Source organism: Furipterus horrens, unplaced genomic scaffold (assembly GCF_987537825.1).
Source record: "Furipterus horrens unplaced genomic scaffold, mFurHor1.1.pri manual_scaffold_7, whole genome shotgun sequence".
Lineage (NCBI taxonomy): Eukaryota > Metazoa > Chordata > Mammalia > Chiroptera > Furipteridae > Furipterus > Furipterus horrens.
This window is the reverse complement of record NW_028327177.1, coordinates 22,400,209-22,419,161: the sequence shown is the minus strand read 5'-3', so window position 1 is coordinate 22,419,161 and position 18,953 is coordinate 22,400,209. Positions and strand designations below refer to the sequence as shown.

Here is an 18,953-nt window from a genome sequence, read left to right as displayed (position 1 = left end):
GGATTTGCCTGTTTTAGAATTGTCACTCATCTCACAGTGTAGCTGTGAAGTCTCTTGTATTATCTGTGTTCTTTTTTTCAAGAGGATATTAAATTATTTATTGATTACACCTGATAATGGATGATACACAAGTTTCATAATTTTATCTGATACCATAATTTGATTTAGGTATATTGCATAGGATGTGCCAGCAATCATTAATAACCAAATGAACGCCATAACTGCTTGGTTGACCCTTTTAACGGTGAACTCCAGGTCACAACACAGTAACTGTCAATTGAACCTCCACCATGGTTTCTGAAGTCAATGGCTTCTGTGCCCAGGCAAGTTATAAGTAAATTTCAAATGGAACCTGGCATCACCCTGAAAAAATTCTTTTAACTTTACACTGTTGGGATAATTTACCAAGGTGGCTTCATATAGACTAACTACACATTTTTTTTAAAAAGACATTTATTCAGCATCATGGTCAGACTATTATTACATTTAGCAATCAGCAACGTGGATGCAAAAAAAAAAAAAAATTACATTAAAATCCTTTGTTGGAATGCTTCACACTTTCCACACAGAACAGAAGCTAATATTACCTGTTATACAATCAGTCACTAACAGTCCTCGAGTTTTTTGCGCATTCACATGAGTATTGTCTAAAACATGTCTTCTTTGTAGCAGCTAGACCCTGTCACCACTGTGCTTGGCTGAGTCCACAAATCTGTTGTAACCAGTAGGTTCCCTGACACTTCTCTGGCTCTTTTTTCCTGCTAAGCTTTGTTTCCTGGCAGCAATTAAAAAACTTCTGCACCCTGGCTGGTGTGGCTCCATTGACTGAGCACCAGCCTGTGAAATGAAAGGTTGCCAGTTCAATTCCCAGTCAGGGCACATGCCGGGGTTGCAGGCCAGGTCCCTGGTTGAGGTCATGGGAGAGGCAACCAACTGATGTTTCTCTCATACATTGATGTTTCTCTCCCTTTCTCTCTCCCTTCCCCTCTCTCTAAAACTAAATAAATAAAATATTTCAAAAACAGCAACAATAACAACAAAAAACTTCTGCCACTACCTTAGCTAGTGCTGCTACTGGAACCGCCATAGCCTCCTTAGTTTCTTGGTTTGGGAGAGTATTCACCTCCACCAACACAGGGGCCAGAGCTTCTGCCTCCAAAATTTCCTCCTTTCTTGTGTCCAGAAGTTGAAGATCGATTGTTGTAATTGCCCAGATCATTGTAGCTTCCACCACCTCCAAAATTCCTTCCATCGTTACCAAATCTGTTATAGCCATGCCCACTACAACCATATCCACCATCACCATGACTGCCACCAAAGCCACTTTGACCACTGAAGTTTCCGCCATGCCCAGAGTTGTCATTCCTACCAAAGCCACCTCCACAACCACAGCTGAAGTTTCCAGAACCACTTTGATCTCTGGCTGGATGAAGCACTACCCATCTCTTGCTTAGGACGTTCCTTACTTCATAGTTGTGGCCATTTACAGGGTGGTATTTCTGAATGACAGTCTTGTCTACAGAGGCATGGTCATCACAGGTTACAAAAGCAAAGCCTCTCTTTTTGCCACTGCCTTGGTCAGTCATGATTTCATTCACTTCAATTTTTTTATACTGTTCAAAGTCTCTTAATGTTCTCAGTGTCTTCTTTAATATCACCAACAAAAATCTTTTTTCACGGGTAAATAAGTACCAGGTCTTTGAGAATCTTCTCTTGGGACAGGCTGTCTGTGGTTCCACAACTCTGCCATTCACCTTGTGTGGCCTGGTGCTCCTGGCCGCATCCACCTCCTCCACAGTGGCGTACACGACAGACCCAACGCCTCTGGAGCGCCTGGCGTTGGGGTCTCATCTCCATTGCTCCTCAGACCCTATCAGTCTTTCAAAGCTCAAACCTCCGATGAAGAGCTTCCGCAGCTGTTAGGGCTCTCTGGGAAACTGACTTAGACATGACCGCTGGTGGAGGGGAGACCTGAATGGTGCTGACTCGGTGGCGGCCACCGGCAGGAAGGCTCTTTGTGTTCTAGGACAGAACTGCCTCTGAGTAGTTGAGGCTACAGTAAAGCAATACTTCTCAAATTTTCGTGGGCCTCAGAATCACCTGAAAGCCTTTTTCAAACAAAATGTTAGACCCCTCCCCCGGAGTTTCTGATTCAGTGCTTCTGAGTTGGGCCCCGTAATTTGTACTTCTGACAATTTCCAAGTGGTGCCGATGCTACTGGTCTCGGGACCATACTTTTACTCTACTTTCTGTAGTGGCTGAGTCTTTTATCCATGGTAAGGTTAGAAATAAATATAGAAACGATGACATTTTAAATACTTACTAGCATTATTATTTTGGTAATAAGGTTGGTTTTTAAACTATTTCTTATGTTTTGGAGAATTATGTCTATAATAGCACATTCAAATTAGTCCTGTGAATCTTAATTTAAAATGAATGGTTGTGTAATTGTTTTTTGGTTTGTGATTTTAAGTTAAAAGGTACAAGTATCTGTCTAAATTTAGAAACTTGGAGTACTTAAGAGAACTTAACATTCATTATAGTTAAAACTTGATTGTAATGCATTTATTAGGGTTCTTGTTAGATGTAATTCAACTGTTTAAAATAGAATGTAGTAAATTTATAAATGCAGTTTAGTGCAGTTTAGTATATCTGAGAGAATTTATTTACCTGTTTATAAATAGGATTATTTAAGAATATTTAGTTTGTTTTCTCTTTGACTTAATCAACCATCAAAAACACCTTAGAAAGTGTGTTAAAATTTACTAGATTTATAAATAGAATGCAGTTTATAGTTGAAGGTTTAAGGGAAAACTAAGTTTTTATATTTGTACTTAAATAAAGCAAACATTTGTTTAAAAGTAAAGTAACTGCAAACAGTTTTTTCTGTGTATAAAGGCTCTTTTCATGGCCACCAGCAAACTTACATTAAATGACCTGCTACGTTTTGTTGAATGATCTTAGTACAAAAAGGGGCTTGTTTTAAGGTCACATTCGTGCCTTAGAGAAGGGCTAAAATTTTGCCTTTGTTTTTAGCAATCAGTGAAAAAAGGAAATGTGATCAGACATAAGTCATAGTATCTCTAAGATAAAGATAAACCTGTTGCTTAGGCAGGCAGGAGAAACAACTATTTCTGTTAGTGAAAATAAAGAGAAAAATTGTCATGAAACTAATATAGCAAGAAGTATCCTCAGCATCTTTATAGTAAGTACAGATTTTAATTTCAAAAAGTTGTTTTTTACACTATTCTTTAATATAACTCAGTGGCGTAACAACAAAATCCAAATTAGTAAAAGCAGTTTTGTACAGATCCAGAGCAATCTGAGGATGCAGTGATGCTGTGATGATGGAAATGTTCTCTATTTTTATTGTCAGTATGGTAGTCACTGGGCAACTGTGGCTGTTGAACACTTGAAATGTGACTAGTGAGGTGCTGAGTTGAGGAATCTGGATTCTAGATTTTCTATCTGCATTGTCCAATATGGTAACAACTAGGCACATGTGGCTGCTTTAGTTTACAGTGAGTGAAATTAAAAATTTAGTTTTCACTTTCACTAGTTACATCCCAAGTACTCAAAAACCACAAGGCTGGTGGCTACCATAATAGACAGTGTAGCTAGAAAGCATTTCTGTTACTGCAGAAATATGTCATTAGCCGGCATTGTTTTAGAGCATTGAGTCTCAGCACTGACTGCACACCAGAATCCAGAATTCCCTGGGATGTATGGAGCTATTGTGTGTGTGTGTGTGTGTGTGTGTGTGTGTGTGTGTGTGTGTGTGTCCTTCTAGAGATTAATGGATGAACCATAATTCTCTATTTAATGAAAAATTAATGACAAGTTATAAGAACTGTGGTAGTTCTAGGCACAGTTCAAGTTGTTGCTTCAGAATGTTAGTTCATTCACATTGGATGCTTGCCATGTGCCAGGCCATTTGTTAGGAACCAAGGGGGCACGGTGGAGCCAAGCAAGCATGGTGTATGTAGGTTACAGTTTAGTGGAATATATTAAAAAAAGAAATTTAAACGGTGCCAGATGATGTGAAGAAGATATAAGGATGCTATGTGATTAATAACAGAGACTTGGGTTAGCCTGGCAGATCAGGAATATTTTGGGACTGGTCTTTTGAGTATTGCAGAACTCACTGTTTGGGGGGGGTTAGACTTGATTATTAGTATTATTTTTATTATTGATGCTTCATTAGAACCATTCACCCAACTGAGCTAATTAGGTTCATGTAAACAAACTATTGTAGCCAAAATGTCAGTTAAGATTGAAGCAGAGGGAGAACAATGGAATGGATTTCTGTAGATTAATCAGGTTGTAGAAGTAGAGAGGTTTTCTCCTGTGAGGACTAATGTTACATTTTTTTCGACTTAGTTTGGTTAATAATAAGTATATATATCTTCAGATAATTGGGTTAGACGTGTTGAAAGAAATGATCCATAATTTAGTTTCTGATAACTTCCTTTCTGCTAACAGTTACTTAACGTTTTGAATTTACTTCCAACTATTAGTATTTCACACTGGTCAGTTCCTACAGCAAGCAGGGAGGAAGTACATTCCCTTTTTTTGACAGTCGATTGTATTTTAGAGCAGAGAATCCCAGGGAACAAGCTATATTACTAGTGAATCTCATAGATATCAGCCCAGTGAGCTATTTAGCAATCTTTAACATTACTCTGAAAGGAACATGAATTTAATAGGGATTTTGCCTCATTTTTTTTCTAGACACTGGCCAAAAGAAGACTCTAGACAAGAAAGATGGGAGACGAATGTCTTTTCAGAAACCTAAAGGAACTATTGAGTATACTGTAAGTTGTCTTCTTTTGAAAAAGCTGATTTATCTTTGCAGCAGTCTTATTTAAAATATCCTTTGTTTGTATATAAATAAGACAAAAGTTAATTGCCTTTTTAAAAAATAAATTGTATTTATTGATTTGAGGAAGAGAGAGAGAAAGGGAGGGGGAAAACTGATTTTTTTTTTTGTTCCACTCATTTAGTATTCATCAGCTAGCGCCACTGTTGCCTTATTTTAAAAATCTGTACTTCACTCTTAACAACAGTTTTATTAATAATAACACTTAAATTTTTACTTGTAGTTTAAGAATTTTTCTTGGAAGAGAAATTGTGATACAGAGATAGTTATTTCAAAAAAAATTAATATTGATATTAATTTATTGGGAACCAAAGTTCCTATGCTGTAATAATTTCATTAGGTTAGGATTTTAAGAAAGTATTTTACTTTTTTAGAAATGTGATCTTCATTTTTTCTCAGCAGTGCTAATGATAATGAAAATGGTAGCTACAATACTTAAAAGATAAATTGATATTAATCTTGCAGAATAACCTCTCACATTAGATTATTTATACTGATTTATAGGAAAATTTCTTTAGCTCTGAAAATGGAGCTTCTTTCTATCTTCAGAAATGACCCTCAAATTTACCTGTAGTCAGCTTTTCACATTTCTGGTTACTGTGGAAAAATGAAGTGAGAAGTTGACTTTAGTGATTGGTGTGCTGTTTATTTGATTAAATGTAAATCTTGTTTATTTAGATAATCTCAATATGTTATAAAGCATTTACTGTAACAGCTTAATTTTGTGTTTTTCTAATATGGTAATATAACTGTATTTAGAAAATAACAATTTTAAACAATTTATGCATTTGTGTCATTGTGAAACCTTCCAATGTTGGAATCTTGACTGTTTTCTATGAATTCTTAAAATTGAACGAATTATCAAAACCTTGAGTTATACTTCATTTTCATATACTGTGTAATTCACAGTTTGAGATTTTTGTATTTTTAAAAAGTTAGGAACCAGATAACAGAGTAGAATTATATTTACTATCTAAAAAGTCTCTTCTTAAAGCATATTATAAACTTAAGTGTGCTTCTACCTTCTCTGCATTGATGAGAAATTGAAGCAATACGTTCAAACAGTAAAATATTGGGTAATTGAATTTGATGTATTTATTAGGGCTTATTAAGGCATAAGATTATAGGAATGAAGCATAAGGTGTGATCTACATGTGTAACCAACCATGTGACTGTGCAGAATTGTAAAAGTTAAGTTGGTTTTGAATTTAGGAGTTTACCATTCTTTGTTTTGGTGATTCAGTAAATCTTGTGTTATCTGTAGCAAAATTAAATTCAAATTAAAAATGATTATTTTAGGGGGGAAGCTTATTTGAAATTTGAAATTACTTTTTTTTTTAATGTTGTAATAGACATTTGGGATATAATCAAGTATTCACCAGAAGAGCTATAAAGCATCCTCTACCAGGTCTTTGTTTAGTCTTTTTCTTTTCATTTCTTAATCCTGTCTTTCCTATGCCAAACCTTAAAAGAAAGAAAACAAACCCTGGCTAGTGTGGCTCAGTGGATTGAGCATCGGCCTGCGAACCAAGTGTCACTGGTTCGATTCCCAGTCAGGGCACATAACTAGGTTGCACTTCAGGTCCCCAGTTGGGGGCACGAGTGAGAGGCAACCACACAGTGATGTTTCTCTTTCTCCTACCTTTTCCCTCTCTCTAAAAATAAGTAAACAAACATAAATAAATTATTTAAAAAAAGAGAAAAAAGAAAAAAAAAACACATGTAATTCTAAAGTTAAGATAGATATGTATGTCTTATATTCTGTTCTTATTAGGATTTTTAAAATTTTCATAAAACATTTTTATATAAAATATTAATACCACATGATTTTTGTATTTAGGAAAATATATAACCCTGTATTTATTTTAAAATAAAACATTTAATATTATAGTGTACTTTCAAAGTGTGTTTACTCTAAAATATTTATGATCGAGCTTAAAGGTATTTCCAGACCACCTAAATATAGTATAAACTTATCTTGTACTTTAGATAGCTTTAAAGTTAAAATCATACATATGTATACATATGTACACACATATGCACAGACACATACTGTTTTTAATTGTAAAACCACTCTCAGTAGGAATCAAAATTAGACCTTGAAAATGCTATGCATTATCATTTTCTTCCTAGTTAATTTAATTATCTCTGTACCTTCTACTGAATGAGTGTTTTCCAAGGTCACTAATGATTTTCTAATTATCAAACCCAGTGGATTTTGTTGTTATTGCTTCCTGTTCATTGATCTTTCTGGTCCTTCTTAAGGTCCTTTAATAGTTCTTTTAGTGAGGATCTTTGAATGGATAATCAGGCAATGTCCAAAAAGTTTTTTGTTTTTTGTTTTAATTTGAGAGACAGACAGACAGACATTGATTTGTTGTTCCACTTATTTATGCATTCATTGGTTGATTCTTGTATGTGCCCTGACCAAGGATTGAACTTACAACCCTGACTTACCGGTCTGACACTGTAACCAGCTGGGTTACTCAGCCAGGGCCCAAAAGTCTTTATTGAATAATCATTCCTGGTGGTTGAGCTGTCAGTAGATTATTAGATTGACATTTATTTTCTGTCAGCCCTTTGAATACAGTCATCCATTGTCTTATGTCCTTCTGTTGCCTTTTTTTTTTTTTTTTTGCTCATGTCTGCAGATTTTCTCTATTTTTTGTTCCTGAAGTTTCCTCCTCTTCACAGTTCTATAGTGCCACTATGAGAAGTCTCGGTTCAAACAAATTTTTATTTATTTTCCTTTTTTTCTTTCTTTAGTCTAAGGAATCATATCATTCATAAATTGTGGAAAATTGCCACCCATTATTTCTTAAATTATATCCTCTCCTTGTTTTCTCTATTCTTGAAGCTAATTATAGTACATTTTACTGTCATTATGCTTCATTGCCCTGTTATTCTTGCTATCATTTTTTAAAATAATTTATTTGTTTGCTTACTTATTTTTAGAGAGAGGGGAAAGGAGAAAGAGGGGGGGAGAGAAACATCACTCTGTGGTTGCCTCTCGCTTGCACCCCGACCTGACGTGCAATCTAGTCATGTGCCCTGACTGGGAGTCGAACCAGCGACACTTGGCTCACAGGCTGATGCTCAATCCACTGAGCCACAGCAGCCAGGGCTTCTTGCTATCATTTTGACTGTATCTTCCATCTCCTTTGCTGCTATTCTCTTGATTCCGTATGTGAGTGGTCCCTTGTTTCTTTTCACTTCTCCATTTACATTCTGTTGCTTGGGTGCTTAAGAAGTTTACTGTATAAACTATGTGGGTGAGACGTAAGCTTTTCATATTCATACCTTTCTGGATGCTTGCATTTCCTTCTATCCCTTCATATTTAACAATTTATAGCAAGCCTCTGACTAATTCTTTCTCCATCCTTGCCCAACATTCTTAATTTTTAAATTTCCATTTCCCTTCAGTCTTATCCAGTTCGGAATTTTAGCATTCAGCATCTATTGCTCATTAACATTTGCTCCCCTGACCTAATGCTGCTGCCACCATCATCACAACCTCAATGTGTGCATTCATTGTCTTCTGTTGTCTTAATGTGAAAATCTTATTTCTTGATCTTTTTACATTTTTATTACCTTAAACCTGATTTACTACAGTAGCATTATGTTGTTTTTTCAGCATCCATTCTCTGGTCTCTTTAATCCTAGATCTGTTTCCACTCAGGCCATGTAACTTTCTTATTTTGTAATATTGCTGGCTTTTTTATTACTTTTATTGCCTCATTTAATGGACTCATTCTGAGGACAAAATGTGTGATTAATCAATATAAAAGTACTTTGTAAACTTAGATGTTACTGCAAAATAAAATTTGTTTACAGAGAGCTTTTATATATTCTATTTCAATAAAATAGGTCATAAATCAATTCATTGCATAGATAAGGTTTACACAGAGGAAGGAAGCAGGACTAGATTATTATCCTGTGTATTTGGCATAAATTTGGTTTTATAAAACCATTAAAATATATTTAGTTGTTGTTTTTTATGCCCAATACATATCTACTATTTCTGACTTTCAGAGTCTTCTCTAGCCTAATTCTAAATGCCTGTTTAAACTCATCCTTTTTTGAGATTTAGCTAGCTATTTGCCTTCCTAAAATGTTCAAATCATGAGTATACTCTGGATGGTTTAGGAGGAAGAGACACTATCCCATAAATAGGTTTTATACTTTTTTGTCTTCAAACATGTCATTTCTAAACTCTTCACTAGGAATCTTTTTCTCTTCTCTCTAATGCTCCCTTCTTCTAGATTTTGCCTTAAATCTTTTCTATAAAGTCACTCCTCAACGAATGTGGAGCAAATGTGGTCCTCCATTTATACTCAGAACTTCTAGTACACTTGTTTCATTTATAGAACCTTCTATGTCTTATTTTCCAATTAGATTGTAAATCTCTTGTGAACTAAAGCCACTTAGTCGCACTTAAGTTTCCCCTCTACGGAGCTCTCACGTAGAAGATTCCAAAGGAATACGTTGACTGATGAAATGACTTCTTCTTTCAGGATAATTGGCAAAATCCTGTGATTTAAAATTTCTATAACATGATCTCTAAACAATGATTCACAAGGAGATTGTTCAACTTTGATTCAAATATATATTTTTAAAGGTTTTATTTACTTTTAAAGAGGGAGAGAAAAAGAGGGACAGAAACATTGATGTAAGAGAGAAACATCGATTGGTTTGACTCACCTATGCACCCTCCCTGGAGACTGAACCCACAACCGAGGCATGTGCCCTGACCAGGAATCAAACTGGTGACCTTTTGCTTTGCGGAATGACACCCAACCAACTGAGCCAAACCAGTTAGGTCTCAAAGATATTGTCTAATTTATACATTTAAATGGCAGAAGCTATACATAAGATCATTAGAAATAGCAATTTAAGTTTAAAATAGGCATACTTTTTAAGTTGAATTTACTGTAATGAGGTGACATTGGTTAATAAAATTATATATGTTTCAGGTATACAATTCTATAATGCATCACGTGCATATTGTATTGTGTGTTCACCACCCCAAGTAACTTCTTCCATCACCATTTGTCCCCCCATACCCTCTTTTACCTCCCTGCCCCACCTCATTCCCTCTCTGGTAGTCACTGTACTGTTGTCTGGCCCTGCATCCCCCCTCCACTCTGACAGCTGTCAGTCTGTTCTTTATCTATGAGTCTGTAAAAAGGGCATACTTTCCCGAAATAAGAGAGGGTGTTTCTAGAAGTTACATGTTTTAGAAACTATTTAGAGAAATAGTATATTGTTTTAAAGTCTCTGTAAAATAAAATCACTTGTTCGTGTTTTGTGAATTATATTTTGTGTTGAGATTGCTTGAAGTAGAGGCTCACATGTAATTGTGAGCATATACTCTATCATAATTAGTTGAGATCATTTGCTAACAAAACATAGAATTTCTTAAGTTATCCTATCTCCAAAGATGGAAATACCACTTGTTAATTAAATGAGATTGTCTATAAATATATTGATAATCAGTAAATCTCTTAGTTGACTTTCTCTATTTTAACAAATTAGAGTAATTTATGTTTTCTTTTAAACAGGTTGAGTCAAGAGATTCGTTGAATAGTATAGCCCTGAAATTTGATACAACACCAAATGAACTTGTTCAATTAAATAAGTTATTCTCCCGAGCTGTTGTTACCGGACAGGTATCTTTTTTTAATGCATTGGTGTTTAGAAGCATTAAGTCACAATACAGAAAGTATTCATTGCAGCATATCTAATAATATAGAAAATTTAAGAATAATAATTTTATGCATGCTTTGAACAAATCAGGTTTGCTTCAGGAGAGAAAATAAACTGTCACGTATATCCAAATATATTTTTCTTAATACATATTGAAAATTATTGTGAATTATCTTTTAAATTTAGTTTTAAAGAGCTTTATAAAATACCAAAAACAGTACATGATAAAAAAATTCAAACATTTTTAAAGATTAAGTTATCCTATCTCAGACTTTTAGTTTCTTTTTTCAGAAGCAACCACAGTTACTAATTTGTATCCCTTCCAGATATAGTCCAGCCTTTTTTTTTTTTATTTTTTTTATTTAACTTTGACTTTGGAAAAAGTTTTATATAAGCACAGCATAATCGCAGACTTTTTTGTGTGTGGAGTATTGTGCTGTATTTATATATTTTAGTTTAGGCGTTATAAGCTGTTACTTGTTTCTATTCTCTTGCTATTGTAAACATCGCGATAGGGAACGTATCTCTTTTCTTTATATACAGATATTTTAATAGAGTAATGTCCTTGAAGTAAAATTGCTGTAATAAAGGATATATGCATTTTAAATTTTGCTAGCTATTGCAAAATTGTCTTTTAAGAGGAACTCCCATAGTATAAAATTATCATTTCCCCACCCTATCCTTGATAGTATGTATATCAAATTTTTCTAATTGAAATATATTCTTATTTTATTAGAATTATTATGGTAATAAATTTTTTAATCTGAAGATTTTTTTTCTGTTTATTGCTCAGAGTCATTAATAGTACTTGCTAATAAAATACCATCTGATTATTAACATTTCAGTTTGTGTGACTGTTTTCTTCCAGGTTTTATATGTTCCTGATCCTGAGTATGTCTCCAGTGTTGAAAGCTCTCCATCTCTAAGCCCCATAAGTCCCCTGTCACCAACATCATCTGAGGTTGAATTTGATAAGACCACTGTAAGTGTCTCTACTTTTCAAAGATAACTATGAAGAAATTTCAGTGTACATGTGTATATCATCATATTTTTTAATCCTACTTTGACTATTGTTAGAACAAAATTTTACCTCTTTATTGTTACTTAAATTTGTAAAACATTCTTATTAAATCAGCTTAAATTAATTTACTGTTCGTGATATTGGTCCAAGGATATTCACCAATTCACTCTTATAAATACCATGTAATAACTAAGGAAGAAGTTTTACCTAACAAACATGAGAGCATCATAATAGGAAGTTCATGTTCAACTTGATTTTTATTTCAGTTTCTGTGAATATTGCTAATAGTACTTAGAACTCGAGTTCATTTTTGACACAATGCCTTTTAAAAAATAATTTATTATCATCTTAACATTCTTCCAAGTATTAATTTCAAGTAATTAATAATGGGTTAATTTAGCATATTTTAAGGAACCAGTGTTTTATATAAGTTATTTTACAAATTAATTTCAAGGAACCAAACACTAATAATTTTTAATAAGATATGAAAGAAATATTTTTTGTGCCTTTGCTATGTAAATTAATACTAATCATAATTTCCCATTTTCATAATAACCTAAGGATTATGTTTCTATGTAAAAGGTTCTTCCTCCATTAAATGGCTGGACTCCTGTGAGAGATTCTTCTATGTTCTGCTGACTTTAGGAGATATTGTTTTTTTTCTCTGCCCCAATTTTCACTGAAAGTTTAGGATACTAAATGGCATATTACTAATAAAACACAGATTATTAATTTTAATTTTCCCACAGGTTATAAGGTGTTATTTCTTTCTAAGCTCTAGTATTAAATTAGTTTTACTTCTTTCATGGAGTAAAGTACAAGATATTATTGCTAACTATTTTCTTCTTGCCCAGAGGTGGGATGTGTGTGTGTGTGTGTGTGTGTGTGTGTGTGTGTGTGTGAGAGAGAGAGAGAGAGAGAGAGCGGGGGTGTGGGATGGGAAGTAGAATATGGTGTCTTTTTCAAGTGTTTGTTAGTTGGGTATCTTATTTGCATAAATATGACAACATTGTGCTTTAGAATGTATTCACATGAAAAGAATAGATGTATTACACTTACTCATCATTGATAAGAATGAAAGTCAGATTATAATGATAGGTATTGCTAAGCCAGGTGATGCAAGAATATCTTGTTGAACATGGCCATGGCATTTTCCCGTGGGACTTAAAAAAGAAATATACTCATAAGAGTAAATAACAAAGTAGAGCAGTGTAGCCTTCAGTTAATTTAGTTTGTGTTTTAAACCCTAAAGCAGAATTGTGAAAAGCCTTGACTGTAGCATCTTGCCTGACAAGGAAGGAACCTGTGGGACCCTTTTCTGTCCCTCACCTTTACCCCAAATTTGCCTATCAACTGACTTTATTGAAAGCTTAAAATCAAAGAGAAGAGAAAGCTGAAGCTCAAGGGAATAGCAAGGCCAGGTCTCCTCCTACTTGAAAAGGTTATTTTTCACAATTTTGTCATGTTGGTGAAAAAGAGGGAGAGAAGAATAAAGCCATATGTATGACCTTTTAACCTACTATCAGAAGTGGCCCCGAAAGTATCCTCTAATATAACCAATCATGAATAAATTCTTTCTCCCTGAAATGGTTCCAGGAAAAGGAGAAGAAATATAAGAGTTCTTGAAGTTCCCTTTACCTGATGATAACCATCTCTTGCTATCTGATTGTAGACAATATTAGAAATAATTCTTTTGAACAGTAATAATGTAAACTTGAGTTGTTGTTTTTAAGATTCTATTTATTTTCAGAGATAGGGGAAGGGAGGGAGAGGAAGAGAAACATCAATTGGTTGCCTCTCACATGCCCCCAACTGGGGACCTGCAACCCAGGCATGTGTCCTAGTGGGAATTGAACTGGTGACCTTTTGGATCACAAGCAGGTGCTTAATTCACTGAATCACACCCACCAGGGCAGTAGTTTTTTGTTTTGTTTTTTTAACCTAGAAATATGGTCATTACTAGATTCCAGTATAATCCTATATAACTTTCTACATATCTCAAATGCTCATATCTCAGTATTGTAATTACTGGATTTATTGGATTTATGCTTAGAAGCAGGGATCTTGTGTTTTATTAGATATAATTCATACTTGTATTATATTAATTAAAATAATGTAATTAGTATTGTTACTACAGGTTTTTCTCCAAAATTGTTAGAGTTTATATTTCTAATAATCATTGACAGGTATCCTGAATACTCACAGGAATCTGCCTATACTAGCGAACATGGCCCCTATTGATAAGACATAGTGGAAATGTGCTATTATATAGTATATGTTATGAAGAACGATGCCTGTTAAGCCTCCTACTAAACAAGAAAATAAAACCAAGGGCTCAGAGTATAGCAGGAGATCACTTGATGTTGCGTCCATGTAAGGTCGCTAACCAGCTAAATACTTTTACTCCGGTTGGGGTAGCAATAGTTCTAGTAGCGGATGTAAAGTATGCTCATGTCGACCTCTGTGCCTACTGTAAACATGTGATGGGCTCAAATGATAAAGCATAGAAATCCGATTGACCTTATAGCTCAGACCATAACCATGTACCCAAATGGTTCTTTTTTTCCTGAGTAGTAGGTAACAATATGTGAAATTATTCCAAGTCCGGGCAAGATCAGAATGTAAACTGGGTGCCCAAAAAATCAGAATAGATGTTGGTATAAAATAGGATCTCCTCCCTAGCTGGGTCAAAGAAAGTGGTATTAGATTTCAGTCCGTCAATAACATCTGTGATGCTGGCCACTGAGACAGGAAGAGACAGAACTAGTAAAAGCTGTGATTAGGACAGATTAAACAAATAGTAATAATAAAATTAATAGCCCCTAGTATAGATGATTCCCCTGACAAGTGAAGGGAGAAAATTGTTAGGTCAACAAAGGCTCCTGAGTGGGCCAGGTTGCCCGCTAAAGGGGGATGAACCGTTCAGCCAGTGCCCACTCCAGCTTTGACTATTGAGAAAGCCACTAATAATAGGAAAGTTGGGGGCAAAGGTCAAAAGCTTGTATTATTTATTTGGGGAAATGCTGTGTCTGGAGCTCTGATTATTAAGAGCACTAATCAGTTACCAAAGCCACCAATTAAATAGGCATTACTATGAAGAAAATTAGTACAAAAGCATGAGCAGTAACTACTACGTAGTAGATTTTAGCTTACTTATGAAGCTAAAATGTTATGTTCCTGGCTTTGGCAGCATAAAGGATCTCAGTGGCTTTTTGAATAATTTATTTTCCCTTAAAAATAATATATTTGAGAATTTCTGCGGTCCATTTTTCTTTTTCTTCACATATTCACAAAAAAAAAATAGATAAAACCAAAGTGAGAATAAATAATAACTAAAATTTTCTATAGGTCAAGTACAATTCTGAGCACTTTGGAAGTCTTATTTATTCCTAATCTCAAACTTGTATGAGATAAACACTTAGCCTGGCTGTCTGTTTTTCCTTATAGACCCATTCTACACTTTTTTCTGTATTCCTTCGGGCTGTAGAGTACATTTTGGGCTCCCTTGACCTTTTCTTTCTGTCGATTTTGGTCTTTGATAGCGCTGGCAAAAGATAAGGGAAAAGAAGGTGGGGGACATATTTATTCTCCTTACTTCCTGTCTACAGGATCACCCCAGAGTGGTTATATTCTTCAATACCTCATTTCTTGTCAGACAGACAACCTTTTCTACAGAGTCCTCTCTGTCTGGGTTTAGGCATGAGTTCCTCCCCCTTCCCTCTTCCGGCCTACAGGTGATAATGAAACTCCTGTTGTTGTTCACCTGGATTTCCATTTTACACTGCATACCTTTGTAAATAGTTCCATTATTAAACTTAAAATTACTCAGGTTGATGTGCCATCTTTTACTTTCAGTATATTACCAATGCAGTATTTATTTTACAGTTGAGGAAACTGAGGGAGACAGGTTAAGTAATAAACTATCTAAGTTCACTCAATTAGCTAGTAGCTGAGTGAAGACTTCAACCCCGGTAGTTTGAGTACAGAGTGCATGTTCTTAATTACCACTTTATAGCTGAAAATTAATACCTCAGAAACTGAGGCTGAGCTGCCTCCAACGCCCTGGCTCAGTTGGAAACTACTCTGTCCAGCAGAGGTTTCATGACCACGGCGGAACACATTTATCCAGGACACTGTATTTTGTCTGGGGGAGAAAGGAGGCATCTGTTTCCTCGAGTGGAGAAAGCTCAAGACCTCCGTCCCTCATGCTTTTTATTGACAAGGGTACGCATGGGAGATACAAGGTCAAAATTCATACGTCATCAATAGCTTTTAGGCACCCGGATTACAGTTGACAGTTACAGAATACAAGTATCAATATAGAGGGTACAGTGACCAGTCTGTGTCAGGGTCTATTAAACATCTTGATGCCACACTGGCATTAGGTGTAAGGTTTCATACATTCCCTGCTAGAGATGTTTAAAGTTAACTAAGAGATAAGAAAAACAGAGCAAGCTCCAAAGCATAATAAGCATTCTTTAAATCCAGTTCCCATGGAAACCCTCTGAGTGGCCTTCGGTCTTGTCTGCCCCCGCCTTCCAGTTTTCTGTTGAGACTCAGAGACTTGGGGGGGGTGGGGGGGGGGAGGAAGTGTGCAGCCTGGCTCATGGCTTGGGCTACAATTCCCAAAACCACAAGGAGCGATTCCCCACAAGAAACTACTATTGCTCAATAAATAATTGGACCCAATAAGATGAGTAATACGTAATCATTATAAATGAGTATAGCAATAACTGACACTTTGCATTATCATCTTTAAGCTTCTTTAAATTTAACATCCTTTTATAAATGTTTATCCTTTTTTGTTTGTTTTTTTTTTAGGCTAAATCTACCTGTGTAATATATTCAGGATGAAATTCAGAGGAAAAGTGTTTAAAATAAATAATGTGGAAAATGAAATAATTTAGAGTTTTTTTAACACTTATATTAATATACTTTACTGAAGGATGGGATATACAGATAGTTGTTTTTAATATAGAATACTCTTTAGTATATTCTAATAAATCTAAAAGATTGTAAGAAAATTAGTGCTTACAACATTGAACCAGGTGTACGGTAGTAAGAAAATGTAATTTTGAAAAAAAAGAAAATTAAAGAGTTCCTATGGAAACCTAGGCCTTACAGGAAGAAAATACATAACGTAAACTATAGAGCTTAGGTACACTGAAAGTTTCTTTTTAAGCGTAGACTGTGATTATACTGTTAACTATGTGACATAGTTAATTATTATACTTATTAGTAAAAAGTGCTTACTATGCACTTATAATTATAGAAACTAGAAAGTTTACAATAAACAGCTGTCTGAAAGTAATGTAGCAAGTTTTTGCTTAACCAAAGCAAAAAATAGAAGTAAGCAGATAATTCAGAAATATTGTTTAAACTGATTAAAAGGTGAACAGAAGCATTGGCTTTTCTTTTCCTTTACTACTTTCAATATTTAAGATTTTCTGGATTTTTTAATATTCTGTTTATGTAACTTAAAAAATTACGAGTTGCCTGTATTAGATTCCTAGGGCAGCCGTAACAAAGGGTCACAAAGCGGGTGTGTTTAATCCAGAAATTTATCTCCCAGTTCTGGAGGCTAGAAGTCTGTAATTGAGCCGTTGGCAGGGCCATGATCCTTGTGGGGGAAAATCCTTCCTTGACTCTATTCTAGTCAGGTGTTCGCCAGCACTCCCTGACACTCCTTGGCTTGTTTTAGATTAGTCCTCTTTCTGCTTTTGTAGTCATATGACTGTCTTCCACCTGTGGGTCTGTGTCTTCACATACTGGTCTCCTTTGCCTATGAGGGACTGCTAGTAATTGGGGAGAGTCCACCCTACTGCTCCTGTATGACCTCAGCATAACTAATTTCATCTGTAAAAACCCTATTTACAAGTAAAGTCACATTCTGAGGTACTGGGGATTAGGACTTCAGTATGTCTCTTGGGTGACACAATCAACCCCATAACATTGCTGGTTAAAAATTAAAAGAGAATTACAGAATTTATTTTATAGAACTTAGAACTCAGTTCATATTATAGAATTTAATCTCCCTTATTTCTGAGAAAAAAAGGAATAATTAGAACATTTTCTAACTGCTCAAGATTATTTTTAAAAACATTCAGGGACTATTTTCTTATGAGAAGATATATAGAAGAGTGAGGTTAATTTTTTACAGAGGTTTGGTGAAGCTTGAGCATATTTGTGAAATCTGATAAAGTAAATCCCTTTCCATATTAATCATAATCACACAATTCACTGTGTACCTGCAAGCAGACATTAATCACAAATAATAGCAGACTTGCAAGAAGTTAAAGACCTAGTTACAAATAGCACGATAGTTTGAAGAGACTAAATGCTGCATGTGCTCTAAGACTTGTTCTCAGATATACCATCCTTAAAGTAGGCGCCAGCACTCCCTCCCTACATTCCTCTTTCTTCTTATTTCTCTTTCTCTGTACATATTATATATTTTAAAATGCTCTTTCAGTGAATGGGTTCTGCTAAATTCCTAGATATCACAGACAAGCACTCTACTTTCTCTTTGCTCCCAGCACCTCGGGGATGTAGTAAATGATCTTATCAGGCTCAGTGGTTTAATTTGGGAGCTACTGAGAGAGAGAGAGGAGGGAGAGGGAGAGACTGTGTCTGTGTGCCCTTGTGTTTGGTATTCACATGTCAGGGCCTGGGGATATAAGAAATATACGTTTCAACATTCCCCAAATGATTCATAGATATATCCCCCATTAAAAGAGCAAGCGTTCTTACCTATATTTTTTACATAAGACTATTTTGCGCTAACCTCCAGAATGTGATGAGAAGGAAGAACATTTATCAAGGAAAGCTATTCATTTGACTTTAATAATGTACTTATTTTTATTTAGTTCTCCAAAGTACATTTATTTATTTATTTATTTATTTATTTATTTATTTATTTATTTATTTATTTATTTTTAAGAATCCTGATGTAGTCCACCCGAAAGAAACAACTCCCTCATCTACTTTTACTGGTGTTCGACCTGCACGAGTTATATCTTCAACTTCTGAGGAGGAAGAAGCATTTACTGAGAAGTTTCTAAAAATTAATTGCAAATATGTTACCAGAGGCAAGGTAATGAATAGCACCTTAGAAAATATTTTTAATTATGCTTTATTTATTACTAAAATATGACAGTATGGCATTTACATTTTAAGTCATCAACATCAGCAAATGCTTGAATATTTTTAAAAGTATTAGTGGAACTACTAGTTTGAGTTAGTATGGATTTTGCTCATAACTAACAATCTGGTGGTCTGTTGCAAATTGTTAAAGGCAGTGGGATATAGATAAATTTTCAACAATAAGGTGAATTTATTTTGCTGATG

General features: G+C 34.8%; 1 protein-coding gene across 7 annotated transcripts in view; it reads left to right on the top strand.

Annotated features, from left to right (window-relative positions):
• The window catches only part of OXR1 (oxidation resistance 1), a 363,374-nt gene that overhangs the window by 303,755 nt on the left and 40,666 nt on the right, over positions 1-18,953 (top strand). For all 7 annotated transcript variants that reach the window (XM_090283450.1, XM_090283452.1, XM_090283448.1 and 4 more), the window contains 4 exons: positions 4,732-4,814; positions 10,441-10,548; positions 11,454-11,567; positions 18,547-18,699. In XM_090283450.1, coding sequence (XP_090139576.1) covers positions 4,732-4,814; positions 10,441-10,548; positions 11,454-11,567; positions 18,547-18,699 — 458 coding nt within the window. The remainder of the gene's footprint in view (positions 1-4,731; positions 4,815-10,440; positions 10,549-11,453; positions 11,568-18,546; positions 18,700-18,953) is intronic.